This window comes from Morus notabilis, unplaced genomic scaffold (genome assembly GCF_000414095.1).
Source record: "Morus notabilis unplaced genomic scaffold, ASM41409v2 Scaffold98, whole genome shotgun sequence".
NCBI classification, from domain to species: domain Eukaryota; kingdom Viridiplantae; phylum Streptophyta; class Magnoliopsida; order Rosales; family Moraceae; genus Morus; species Morus notabilis.
In genome coordinates this window covers 427639-442483 of record NW_010359472.1, presented here as the reverse complement: position 1 = coordinate 442483, position 14845 = coordinate 427639, and the positions used below count along the sequence as shown (strand labels likewise).

Sequence of the window (14845 nt, the reverse complement as noted above, 5' to 3'; positions counted from 1 at the left end):
AAAGAAAGAAAATTATAAAAAATAGAATATTCATCAAAAACATGGTGCGCTTGATGCATTAATTCGTAAAAATCATTCATGAATTTTATAATGCAAAACATAAATAAAAATGTAAATTTTTTACCTGTCCCAACCCCTGGGTGCCCCACTACGCGGGCCGGGGCTTTTTGACAGCATTTTACTTTTTTGTCATTTTTTGATGCCATTTTTTGCAGGCATGCGCATAAAAATGTATGGATCGTATCTGCAAAATATCATAATTTTTTGATGTCATTTTTATTTTATTTTATTTTTCAAAGACACGAAATAAAGAAAATCATAAAAAATAGAATATTTATCAAAAAGTGGTGGCACTTGTTGCATTAATTCCTAAAAATCGTATATTAATTTTAAAACAGAAAAAATAAATAAAAATATGAATGTTTGACCCATCCCAGCCCTTGCACGCCCTACTACACAAGCGGGGGGCTTTTTTACAGCGTTTTTCTTTTTTTTGTCATTTTTTGCAACTACTCAGAAAGATGTAAGGATCGTGTCTGCAAAATTTCATAATTTTTTGACATCGTTTTTATTTTATTTTATTTTTCAAACATGAAAATAAAGAAAATCATAAAAAATAGAATATTCATCAAAAAAGGGTAGCGCTTGTTGCATTAATTCCTAAAAATCATATATTAATTTTAAAATACAAAACATAAATAAAAATGTAAATGTTTGACCCATCCTGGCCCCTGGGCGCCCCACTACGAGGGCCAGGGGCTTTTTGACAGCGTTTTACTTTTTCGTCACTTTTTGAGGCCATTTTTTGCAGGCACACCCAGAAAAATGTAAGGATCGTGTTTACAAAATTTCAGAATTTTTTGACGTCGTTTTCATTTTATTTTATTTTTCAAAGATGAAAAATTAAGAAAATCATAAAAAATAAAATATTCATCAAAAAATAGTGTCGCTTGTTGTATTAATTCTTGAAAATCTTATGTTAATTTTAGAATGTAAAGCATAAATAAAAATATAAATTTTTAACCCATCGCAGCCCCTAGGCCCCACTTCAGGGGGTCAGGGACTTTTTGACAACATTTTACTTTTTTGGTCATTTTTTAAGGCCATTTTTTGTGAAAAGGCCGAGAAAAATGTAAGGATCATGTCTGAAAATTTTCATAATTTTTTGACGTCGTTTTTATTTTATTTTATTATTTAAAGACAAAAAATAAAGAAAATCATAAAAAATTGATTATTCATCAAAAAATGGTGCGCTTGTTGCATTAATTTTTAAAAATCATATATTAATTTTAGAATGCAAAACATAAATAAAAATGTAAATTTTTTACCCATCCCGGTCCCTGGGCGCCCTACTACGCGAGCAGGGGGTTTTTGACAGCGTTTTACTTTTTTTTTGTTATTTTTTAGGTCATTTTTTGCAGGTGTGCCCAGAAAAATGTCAAGATCGTATCTGCAAAATTTCATATTTTTTTAACGTCGTTTTTATTTTATTTTATTTTTCAAAGATGAAAATTAAAGAAAATCATAAAAAAATAGAATATTCATTAAAAAATGGTGCCGCTTATTGTATTAATTCTTAATAATCGTATATTAATTTTAGAATGTAAAACATAAATAAAAATGTAAATTTGTGTACCATCTCGGCCCCTGGGCACCCCACTATGCTGCGAGCTGGGGGCTTTTAGACAGTGTTTTACTTTTTTTGTCATTTTTTGTAGGCATGCCCAAAAAAATGTTAGGATCATGTATGCAAAATTTCATAATTTTTTGACGTCGTTTTTATTTTATTTTATTTTTCAAAGATGAAAAATAAAGAAAATCATAAAAAAATAGAATATTCATCAAAAAATAGTGGCGATTGTTGCATTAATTCCTAAAAATTGTATATTAATTTTAAAATGTAAAACATAAATAAAAATGTAAATGTTTGACCCATCCCGGCCCCTGGGCGCCCCACTACATAGGTTGAGGACTTTTAACAGCGTTTTACTTTTTTTTGTCATTTTTTGAGGCCATTTTTTGCAGGCATGCTCAGAAAAATGTAAGGATCGTGTCTACAAAATTTCAGAATTTTTTGACGTCGTTTTTATTTTTAAAGATGAAAAGTAAAGAAAATAATAAAAATAGAATATTCATCAAATAATGGTGCCGCTTGTTGCATTCATTCCTAAAAATCGTGTATTAATTTTAGAATGCAAAACATAATTAAAAATGTAAATTTTTTACCTATCCCGGCCCCTGGGTGCCTTACTACGCGGGCCGGGGGCTTTTATACAGCGTTTTTCTTTCTTTTTTTCATTTTTGAGGCCTTTTTTTGCAGGCATACCCAGAAAAATGTAAAAATCATGTCTGTAAAATTTCATAATTGCAGGCATGCCCATAAAAATGTAAGGATTGTGTCTGCAAAATTTCAGAATTTTTTGATGTCATTTTTATTTTATTTAATTTTTTAAATATGAAAAAAAAAAGAAAATCATAAAAAAATAGAATATTCATCAAAAAATGGTGCCACTTATCGCATTAATTCCTGAAAATCGTATATTAATTTTAGAATGCAAAACACAAATAAAAATGTACATTTTTTACCATCCCGGCCCCTAAGTGCCCCACTACGCGATCCGGAGGCCTTTTGACAACGTTTTACTTTTTTTGTCATTTTTTGCAGGCATGCCCATAAAAATGTAAGGATTGTGTCCGCCAAAATTCTATAATTTTTTGACGTCGTTTTTATTTTCTTTAATTTTTTAAAGATGAAAAATAAATAATATCATAAAAAATAGAATATATTCATCAAAAAGTGGTAGCGCTTGTTGCATTAATTCTGAAAAATCGTATATTAATTCTACAAATGTAAAACATAAATATAAATATAAATGTTTGACCCATCTCGGTCCCTAGGCACCCCACTACGCAAGTGACTTTTTGACAGCGTTTTACTTTTTTATCATTTTTTTAGGCCATTTTTGCAAGCGTGCCCAGAAAAATGTCAGGATCGTGTCTGCAAAATTTAATAATTTTTAAGATCATTTTTATTTTATTTTATTTTTCAAAGATAAAAAATAAAGAAAACCATAAAAAAATATAATATTCATCAAAAAGTTGTGGTGCTTGTTACATTAACTACTAAAAATCGTATGTTAATTTTAAAATGCAAAACATAAATAAAAATATAAATTTTTGAACCATCCCGTCCTTCGGCGCCCCACGACATGGGCTGGGGGCTTTTTGACAGCGTTGTACTTTTTTATCAATTTTCTAAGTCATTTTTTCTAGCCATGCCCAAAAAGATGTAAGGATAGTGTCTGTAAAATTTCACAATTGTTTGACATCGTTTTTATTTTTTTTTTATTTTTCAAAGATGAAAAATAAAGAAGACCATAAAAAATAGAATATTCATCAAAAAAAGGTGCCGCTTATTATATTAATTCTTAAAAATCGTATTCTAATTTTAGAATACAAAACATAAATAAAAATGTAAATTTTTTACCCATCCCGGCCCCTGGGCGCCCCACTACACGAGCAGGGGGCTTTTTTGCAATGTTTTACTATTTTGCCATTTTTTTAGGCCTTTTCTTGCAAGCATGCCCAGAAAAATGTCACAATCGTGTATGCAAAATTTCATAATTTTTTAACGTCATTTTTTTTTATTTTATTTTTTAAAGATCAAAAAGAAAGAAAATCATAAGAACTATAAAATTCATCAAAAATTGGTGTCGCTTGTTGCATTAATTGCTAAAAGTCGTATGTTAATTTTAGAATGAAAAACATAAATAAAAGGGTAAAGTTTTGACCCATCCGAGCCCCTAAGCTCCCTACTATGCGGGTTGGGGGCTTTTTGACAGAGTCTTACTTTTTTGTCAATTTTCAAAGCCATTTTTTGTAGCCACCCCCAAAAAGATGTCAGGATTGTGTCTGCAAAATTTTATAATTTTTTGAAGTCGTATTTATTTTATTTTTCAAAGTTGAAAAATAAAGAAAATCATAAAAAATAGAATATTCATCAAAAAAATGGTGCCGCTTGTTGGCCTAATTCCTCAAAATCATATGTTAATTTCATAACACAAAACATAAATAAAATTGTAAATTTTTAACCTATCCCAGCTCCCAGGCGCCCAACTACGCGGGCGAAAGTCTTTTCGCCAACGTTTTACTTTTTTTCAAATTTTTTGCCGGCATGTCCATAAAAATGTCAGGATTGTTTCTGCAAAGTTTGATAATTTTTTAACATCATTTTTATTTTATTTTATTTTTCAAAGACAAAAAAGAAAGAAAATCATAAAAAATAGAATATTAATCAAAAACGGTGCCGCTTGTTGCATTAATTGCTGAAACTCGTATGTTAATTTTAGAATGTAAAACATAAATAAAAATGTAAATTTTTTACCAATCCCAGCCCCTGGGCGTCCCACTACGCAGGCCGGCGGCTTTTTCATAGCCTTTTGCTTTTTTTGTCCTTTTTTGTGGCCATTTTTTTGTAGGCATGCCCAAAAAAATGTCAGGATCGTTTCTATAAAATTTCATAAGTTTTTGACGTTGCTTCTATTTTACTTAATTTTTCGAAGACAAAAAATAAAGAAAATCATAAAAAATAGAATATGCATCAAAAAGTGGTGGCGCTTATTGTATTAATTCCTAAAAAATGTATATTAATTTTAGAATGTAAAACATAAATAAAAATGTAAATGTTTGACCCATCCCGGCCTCTAGGCACCCCATTACGCAGGCGGGGGGCTTTTTGACAACGTTTTACATTTTTTTTATCATTTTTAGACCATTTTCTGCAGGCATGCCCATAAAAATGTAAGAATTGTGTCTGCAAAATTTCATAATTTTTTGACGTCGTTTTTATTTTATTTTATTTTTCAAATACGAAAAAGAAAGAAAATTATAAAAAATAGAATATTCATCAAAAACATGGTGCGCTTGATGCATTAATTCGTAAAAATCATTCATGAATTTTATAATGCAAAACATAAATAAAAATGTAAATTTTTTACCTGTCCCAACCCCTGGGTGCCCCACTACGCGGGCCGGGGCTTTTTGACAGCATTTTACTTTTTTGTCATTTTTTGATGCCATTTTTTGCAGGCATGCGCATAAAAATGTATGGATCGTATCTGCAAAATATCATAATTTTTTGATGTCATTTTTATTTTATTTTATTTTTCAAAGACACGAAATAAAGAAAATCATAAAAAATAGAATATTTATCAAAAAGTGGTGGCACTTGTTGCATTAATTCCTAAAAATCGTATATTAATTTTAAAACAGAAAAAATAAATAAAAATATGAATGTTTGACCCATCCCAGCCCTTGCACGCCCTACTACACAAGCGGGGGGCTTTTTTACAGCGTTTTTCTTTTTTTTGTCATTTTTTGCAACTACTCAGAAAGATGTAAGGATCGTGTCTGCAAAATTTCATAATTTTTTGACATCGTTTTTATTTTATTTTATTTTTCAAACATGAAAATAAAGAAAATCATAAAAAATAGAATATTCATCAAAAAAGGGTAGCGCTTGTTGCATTAATTCCTAAAAATCATATATTAATTTTAAAATACAAAACATAAATAAAAATGTAAATGTTTGACCCATCCCGGCCCCTGGGCGCCCCACTACATAGGTTGAGGACTTTTAACAGCGTTTTACTTTTTTTTGTCATTTTTTGAGGCCATTTTTTGCAGGCATGCTCAGAAAAATGTAAGGATCGTGTCTACAAAATTTCAGAATTTTTTGACGTCGTTTTCATTTTATTTTATTTTTCAAAGATGAAAAATTAAGAAAATCATAAAAAATAAAATATTCATCAAAAAATAGTGTCGCTTGTTGTATTAATTCTTGAAAATCTTATGTTAATTTTAGAATGTAAAGCATAAATAAAAATATAAATTTTTAACCCATCGCAGCCCCTAGGCCCCACTTCAGGGGGTCAGGGACTTTTTGACAACATTTTACTTTTTTGGTCATTTTTTAAGGCCATTTTTTGTGAAAAGGCCGAGAAAAATGTAAGGATCATGTCTGAAAATTTTCATAATTTTTTGACGTCGTTTTTATTTTATTTTATTATTTAAAGACAAAAAATAAAGAAAATCATAAAAAATTGATTATTCATCAAAAAATGGTGCGCTTGTTGCATTAATTTTTAAAAATCATATATTAATTTTAGAATGCAAAACATAAATAAAAATGTAAATTTTTTACCCATCCCGGTCCCTGGGCGCCCTACTACGCGAGCAGGGGGTTTTTGACAGCGTTTTACTTTTTTTTTGTTATTTTTTAGGTCATTTTTTGCAGGTGTGCCCAGAAAAATGTCAAGATCGTATCTGCAAAATTTCATATTTTTTTAACGTCGTTTTTATTTTATTTTATTTTTCAAAGATGAAAATTAAAGAAAATCATAAAAAAATAGAATATTCATTAAAAAATGGTGCCGCTTATTGTATTAATTCTTAATAATCGTATATTAATTTTAGAATGTAAAACATAAATAAAAATGTAAATTTGTGTACCATCTCGGCCCCTGGGCACCCCACTATGCTGCGAGCTGGGGGCTTTTAGACAGTGTTTTACTTTTTTTGTCATTTTTTGTAGGCATGCCCAAAAAAATGTTAGGATCATGTATGCAAAATTTCATAATTTTTTGACGTCGTTTTTATTTTATTTTATTTTTCAAAGATGAAAATTAAAGAAAATCATAAAAAAATAGAATATTCATTAAAAAATGGTGCCGCTTATTGTATTAATTCTTAATAATCGTATATTAATTTTAGAATGTAAAACATAAATAAAAATGTAAATTTGTGTACCATCTCGGCCCCTGGGCACCCCACTATGCTGCGAGCTGGGGGCTTTTAGACAGTGTTTTACTTTTTTTGTCATTTTTTGTAGGCATGCCCAAAAAAATGTTAGGATCATGTATGCAAAATTTCATAATTTTTTGACGTCGTTTTTATTTTATTTTATTTTTCAAAGATGAAAAATAAAGAAAATCATAAAAAAATAGAATATTCATCAAAAAATAGTGGCGATTGTTGCATTAATTCCTAAAAATTGTATATTAATTTTAAAATGTAAAACATAAATAAAAATGTAAATGTTTGACCCATCCCGGCCCCTGGGCGCCCCACTACATAGGTTGAGGACTTTTAACAGCGTTTTACTTTTTTTTGTCATTTTTTGAGGCCATTTTTTGCAGGCATGCTCAGAAAAATGTAAGGATCGTGTCTACAAAATTTCAGAATTTTTTGACGTCGTTTTTATTTTTAAAGATGAAAAGTAAAGAAAATAATAAAAATAGAATATTCATCAAATAATGGTGCCGCTTGTTGCATTCATTCCTAAAAATCGTGTATTAATTTTAGAATGCAAAACATAATTAAAAATGTAAATTTTTTACCTATCCCGGCCCCTGGGTGCCTTACTACGCGGGCCGGGGGCTTTTATACAGCGTTTTTCTTTCTTTTTTTCATTTTTGAGGCCTTTTTTTGCAGGCATACCCAGAAAAATGTAAAAATCATGTCTGTAAAATTTCATAATTTTTTAACGTCTTTTTTATTTTATTTTATTTTTTAAAGACGAAAAATAACCAATGAAGATTTGAACCAAAATTTTTTGTTCAACCTTATGAAACGAAAAAGGGCTTTGAACGAAGATTTGAACCAAAATTTTTTTTGTTCAACCTTATGAAACGAAAAAGGGCTTTGCGTTCCTCCAAGTCTTACCACTCTCTCTGATGAAAAAACACCAATACTTAAGGCAACGGACTTTTAGGAGAAAATCCCGCCCATTGCATACTCGAGGACATGTAGCCACCGCTCTTGAACCAGTGTGAAACAAAGACTGTGACTTGGAAAACCTGTACAGCACACAAAGCATAAGAATCTTGCCCTTTTAAGAGTTACAGTTATCATGTAACGAACTGGTGTGCAAAACGGAAACGGTTAATAACTGACGCATTGCATTCTCATACTTGATTGTTCTCTAATCAATTATGATCTGAAACCATATTTAGCTGAAGCAAGTTAATAGTTTAAAAAATGAATTTCATGATTCTTTCCAGACAAAAGGAGTAAATACAGAGAAAAGTAAGGTGAAAATAATCTCGAAGGAAACATTTGTACAACTTAAAGTTTTATTACACATTTCATCAAGTAGAACATAAACAAGAATACAGGATGATACATCTGAAAGATTGTGACGGAATAACCACTTTCTATCCATGAAGTTCCAAACTAGTAGATTGAACAGCAGAAGAGTATACTCTATAACAATAAAACCAGCATAATATTGTATTCAACCTAATCACTAATGCAGACAGAACACAAAGATCCATTTGCACAGTAAAGCAGCGGCTTTACAGGAACTAGTACTATCGTGGCTTTGCACCGCCATTTTCTTGGATGCTATTAACTGGAGTTGAGGAGCCACTCCTCCGAGAAGCGCTGGATTGCCCTGTGATAGTCCTGCCCATGAACTTCCCTGCTTTGGTCAGGCCACTACCTACGGCTCCAAGCCCGCTTCCAACTAACCCCACACCAGTACCAATGCCACTTCCCACAAGGCCAACTCCAGTGCCAATACCACTTCCCACAAGTCCAACTCCAGTGCCAATACCGGTACCAACCAGCCCAACACCAGAACCAACAAGGGATGCTGCTCCATCAAGAGCATCCATTGTGCTTCCTATAACGCCCTCAGCTTTAAGTTTCTTTCTTGCTTCGAGGATTCTTTTCTCTTCGTCCAGTGCAGCCAGCTGCTCTTCCTTGTTGAACTGATGATACAAGACCTGAGAGCAGAAACCAGTTTTACAAAATTAATAAGAACAATAAAGAAAAGGCACCAGAAGTGGAAAGCAAAAGGCCCTCTTCTTTAGCCCCATTAGGAACGAAAAACATGTAAAAGATAAGATTTACGTCTAGTTGTAGCAAAAGTTAAGTATTATTCCAAAGCCACCAAAATACACAGAAAACAAATGTTCATCACGACCTTGATTGTAACAGTTCCTCTGTCCTTCTTGTCCTTCACTTTCAGCGTGTCGAGTGACGCTAGCAGTCTCAGTTCATACTCTTTTAAAGTTTCTGCTTCCAGCTCAATCAAAGGTAATTTTGCTATTCCCAAGCGCTTGTCTTGCCCAATGTCCTGATCAAAAACCTGTTCAAAGCCAACATGAATTATCTTTTCCCCTCTTCCCATCAGCACTAACTTTAGTTGCAAGTATAATGTTTATCAAAGCAACAAGAAAAAACCCAGTGGACGGAGAAGAGTTCCGTGAACACTTCTTATAAAATATCAGGCCAGCATTTTAGTGTGTTTTTGGATTTAATAAAGACTCGTCGTCTCATTTATATGCATTTCTTTCCCTAAACTGTATGAATTATGCATACGCACTTCATCTGTGTTTGTGGAAACAGAACTTTCCACTGACAAGGCCAAAACTCCAGTTGCGAGGTAAAAACATCATAGACTTTGCTTATATGCCATTTTGTCTCTGCCACTACATTATTCAGAAACTAGGATGCATTACCACAGGCCTTTACATTATTTATACAAAACACAAACACTTGTTCTCAATTTGCACTCCAATCAGCAAAAGCTTCTTGCTTTTATTTGTCCAAATGCTTCCAAAACCATTGTGACTGTCTCCAACTCCAAATCATTGCTAAGGGCTTCATGGCTCGTAGTTAAAAAAATAACAATAAAAAAATAAAATAAAAATAAACACACACACACACACTTTGAGAGAGGCTTCCACTTCCAATATGCCAAAACCTATAGTCAGTTCTCCTAAACTATGACTGTCGGAATCAAGAAAGAGGATAAGGATCATTGACCGGATCCTAATCTAATCCAGTAAATGAGACTTTAGAGATAGAGTTAGGAAGAAGTTATCTTCTTATTAGGGAGTAGTTATCTTATTTTTAAGTTTTATAGATTTCTTAAGATAAGGATCTCCTTCAAGATAAGGGATCCCAGTTAGGTTATTTTTCCTATAAATATTGTAAATGTTATACATAGTAATAATAAGAAGGAATACTTTCAGTCCTAAAAACCTTCATGGTATCAGAGCCGAAACCCTATATTTCCTTCCATGACCGAAACAGCCATTATTGAGGAAAGGAGATCCTCAACTTCCTCTAGGGCAGAAAACCCTAATCACAGGAGCCCTCTCATCTGCCATTCCAATTAACGCTTCATAAATTGGATGGTAAGAATTATCTAGAATGGGCACAAACCGTGAAACTCGCCATAGACAGGAGAGGAAAACTTGGCCATCTAACCGGAGAGGTGAAGCAGCCCGAAACAGGAGATCCAAAACTGAAAACATGGAGGTCTGAGAATTCCTTAGTCATCGCATGGCTGATCAATTCTAAGGAACCAACTATAGGTAAACCTTATTTGTTTCTTCCTACTGCAAGGGATGTTTGGGAAGCTGTTAAAGAAACCTACTCTGATCTTGATAATTTTTCACAAATTTTTTAGTTGAAAACTAAGTTACGGAAGTCTAAACAAGGAGAACGTGAGGTCACTGTGTACTATAATGAGATGGTCTCTTTATGGCAAGAATTAGATCAATGCTACAATGACGAGTGGGATTGTCCAACCAATAGTGTAAGATTCATGAAAAAAGAGGAGAATGACCGAGTATACTTGTTTCTGGCCTGGTTAAATCGGGAGTTTGATGAAGTTAGGTCTCGAATTCTTGGGAGAAAACCACTTCCTACTCTTCGGGAGGCTTTTTCTGAAATTAGACGAGAGGAAGGGAGAAGAAAGGTTATGTTAAAACCTGAAACAGATTCTAAATCTATTACTGACAATTCTGCCCTTGTTTCAATGAGGAATGAAACCGAAACTGACAAGAAGAAGAAGCCTTGGTGTGATCACTGCAAAAAGCATTGGCATACACGTGAAAATTGCTGGAAAATCCATGGGAAGCCTCCGAATTGGAAGAAGAAGACTGCCACAGCAAATGCCGCAGATAATAGAGCTCTCCAATCATCCAGTGAGGAACAAGGACAACAAAGTACTTCAAAGATGTCTCCCTTTACAAAGGATCAATTAGAGCATTTATACAAACTCTTCCAATCTCCAAACCTCCGAGTAAATCCTTCTTGCTCCTTTGTTCAAACAGGTAACCTTGCCTCTGCTTTCCTCAGTGTCAATCCTCAACAAAATAGCCCCTGGATAATAGATTCAGGAGCTACCGATCACATGACAAGTTGCTCCCATTTTTTTTCCACTTATACTCCATGTGCAGGGAACAAAAAAATTCGAATTGATGATGGTTCCTTCTCAGCAATTGCTGGGACAGGAAAAATTGTTATTTCACCTTCCCTAATCCTACATGATGTACTCCATGTTCCAAAACTTTCTTATAATCTTGTGTCTGTCAATAAAATTGCAACAACTCTAGATTGCCGTGCCATATTTGATTCTTCTCAGTGTTTCTTTCAGGAAGTGGTCTCAGGGAGGACGATTGGCAGTGCTAGGGAAAGTGAAGGCCTCTATTTTCTTGAAGATGGAACTAACTCCGGACAACAAGTTCAGAATACTTGCTTACATTCTACTTTTATTTCTAATGATGTTATGCTTTGGCATTATAGACTAGGACATCCGAGGTTTTATTATTTAAAACACTTGCTACCATATTTATTTAGAAATAAAAATCCATCTTTGTTTAAATGTGAGATTTGTGAATTGGCTAAACACCAGCGTTCCTCGTTTCCTTCTAGACCTTATAAACCATCAAAACCATTCATGTTAATCTATAGTGATGTTTGGGGACCATCTAGATTGTCAATAATATTTGGAAAAAAATGGTTTGTGAGTTTTATTGATGATCATACTCGGTTGACCTGGGTATACTTATTACGTGAGAAATCTAAAGTAAAGGATATATTCCAGGCCTTCTATACAATGGTTGAGACACAATTTCAGGAAAAAAATAAGAGTGTTTAGGAGTGACAATGGTAGAGAATACTTTAATGAAATCTTAGGAGGAGTTTTTTCAGAAAAAGGCATAATACATCAAAGTTCATGTTTTGACACTCCACAACAAAATGGGATAGTTAAAAGAAAAAATAAACACCTCTTAGAAGTCACGAGGGCATTATTATTTACTCATAATGTTCCTAAGTATCTCTGGGGGGAAGCACTCTTAACTACAACCTATCTTATAAATCGTATGCCTACCAAAATCCTGAATTATAAGACACCTTTAAGTGTTTTCAAAAATGTCTTTCCTACTTCAAAGTTAACTAACGATTTACCTTTAAAAGTGTTTGGGTGCACTACTTTTGTTCACATCCATGACTGAAACCGAGGTAAATTAGATCCCCGAGCTAGGAAGTGTGTCTTCGTAGGCTATGCTCCTAATCATAAAGGATACAAGTGCTATGACCCAAGTTCTAAAAAATTGTTTGTTACAATAGATGTCACATTCTTTGAATCTCAGCCGTTTTTTCAAACTCATCTTCAGAGGGAGAGCATACATGAAGATTCGGATTTTCTTCAAACAGCAAGCTCAAACTCAAATCCCAGTTTTTTTAATAAATATGGAGTTTAGTGACTTAAATAATGAGAACTTAAATCCCAGGCCTATAGAACCATCTCATGACATTGATAGAAATACAAATGGGGAACAAACAGGTACAAAAAAACTGCTTGTCTACAGGAGAAAGAACCGGAACCAAGGGAATGAGGCTGACACCTCCCAACACTGCCAAGAATCTGCACCCCAGACCACTCCAAATCCAGTTGAGATTCCAAGTAATCCTCACAACGAACCTACTCTTACTAGTCCTATTTCTGAGCCTCGTTTTTCTGAACCAAACATACCTGATCTTGATATTCCCATTGCTCACCGTAAAGGTGTCAGAGATTGTGTAAAGTATCCTATGTCTAACTTTGTTTCCTACAAAAAAACTGTCACCCATGTTCTCTGCATTAATCTCACAATTGTCTAGTGTGGAGATTCCGAAGAACGTACAGGATGCTCTAAAAATTCCTGAGTGGAAGGAGGTTTTTCTTGAAGAAATGAAGGCCCTTGGAAAAAATAGAACGTGGGAAGTAATGGAATTACCAAAGGGAAAAAAGACCGTTGGCTGCACATGGGTATTCACAACGAAGTACAAATCAGACGGATCCCTGGAAAGATACAAGGCTCACTTGGTAGCTAAGGGATTTACTCATACTTATGGTATTGATTATCTTGAAACTTTTGCACCTGTGGCAAAACTCAATACTGTAAGGGTACTCTTAACAGTTGCAATTAATCTCGACTGGCCACTTCAACAACTAGATGTGAAGAATGCTTTCCTCAATGGTGATTTAGATGAAGAAGTCTATATGGATCCACCTCCTGGCTTTGAAGGGAAATATGGATCAATGGTATGTAAACTGAAAAAGTCCCTGTATGGCCTAAAGCAATCTCCAAGGGCTTGGTTCGAAAGATTTACTCAATTTGTGAAGAAACAAGGATACACCCAGGGACAAGCTGACCACACAATGTTCACAAGGCATTCAACCGATGGGAAGATAGTTGTTCTCATAGTATATGTCGATGATATTATTCTTACTGGAGATGACATAGTTGAGATGGGACGCTTAAAACAGGGTCTGGCCTCTGAGTTCGAGATCAAGGACTTAGGTTTACTCAAATACTTCCTCGGTATGGAGGTAGCCCGATCAAAGAAAGGGATTGCAGTATCACAAAGGAAATATGTGATTGATTTACTTGAAGAAACAGGGATGAGTGGATGTCGTCCTACTGAAACACCAATTGATCTGAATCAAAATTTTGAAAATAGAGGAGGAAGACCAGTAGATACTGCCCGATATCAAAAACTAGTTGGAAAGTTAATCTATTTGTCACACACATGACCAGATATAGCATTTGCTGTGAGTCTGGTAAGTCAATTCATGCATTCTCCCCAGGAGGAACATCTTCAAGCTGTCTACCGCATCCTAAGGTATTTAAAGGGCTCACCAAGAAAAGGATTGTTCTTTGAGAAAAGTGAAAAACGGAGTATTGAGGGATACACAGACGCAGATTGGGCAGGGCCTACTATGGACAGGCCTGCTGAAACACCAATTGATCCAAATCAAAAGTTTGAAAATAGGGGAGGAAGACCAGTAGATACTGCCCGATATCAAAAACTAGTTGGAAAGTTAATCTATTTGTCACACACACGACCAGATATAGCATTTGCTGTGAGTCTGGTAAGTCAATTCATGCATTCTCCCCAGGAGGAACATCTTCAAGCTGTCTACCGCATCCTAAGGTATTTAAAGGGCTCACTAGGAAAAGGACTGTTCTTATTGAGGGATACACAGACGTAGATTGGGCAGGATCTACTATGGACAGGAGGTCCACTTCAGGCTATTGCACATTCGTATGGGGAAATTTAGTGACTTGGAGGAGCAAGAAGCAGAATGTAGTGGCTAGGAGTAGTGCTGAAGCAGAATATAGGTCTATGGCACTAGGAGTTTGCGAGATGGTGTGGCTTAAGCGAATCCTAGAAGAACTAAGAAGACCTGCGACAACACCTATGAGATTGTACTGCGACAACAAGGCAGCCATCAGTATTGCCCACAATCAAGTTCAACATGACAAAACGAAGCACATCGAGATCGACAGACATTTCATAAAAGAGAAGATTGAAGCTGGAACAATATGTATGCCGTTCATTCCAACCTTACGACAAGTCGCTGATATTCTCACTAAGGGACTGTTCAGACCAAGATTTGAAGAACTTACTAGCAAGTTGGGCACGATAGATATCTATGCACCAACTTGAGGGGGAGTGTCGGAATCAAGAAAGAGGATAAGGATCATTGACCGGATCC

At 34.3% G+C, this 14845-nt stretch overlaps 1 protein-coding gene across 2 annotated transcripts in view; it reads right to left on the bottom strand.

The window, feature by feature from the left end:
- Positions 1 to 8086: 8086 nt before the first annotated feature.
- Positions 8087 to 14845, bottom strand: part of LOC21407356 (synaptotagmin-5) — a 13891-nt gene continuing 7132 nt past the window's right edge. For both annotated transcript variants that reach the window (XM_024163178.1, XM_024163179.1), the window contains 2 exons: positions 8987 to 9151; positions 8087 to 8786 (listed from right to left, as the gene is read on the bottom strand). In XM_024163178.1, coding sequence (XP_024018946.1) covers positions 8370 to 8786; positions 8987 to 9151 — 582 coding nt within the window. In that variant the 3' untranslated portion in view covers positions 8087 to 8369. The remainder of the gene's footprint in view (positions 8787 to 8986; positions 9152 to 14845) is intronic.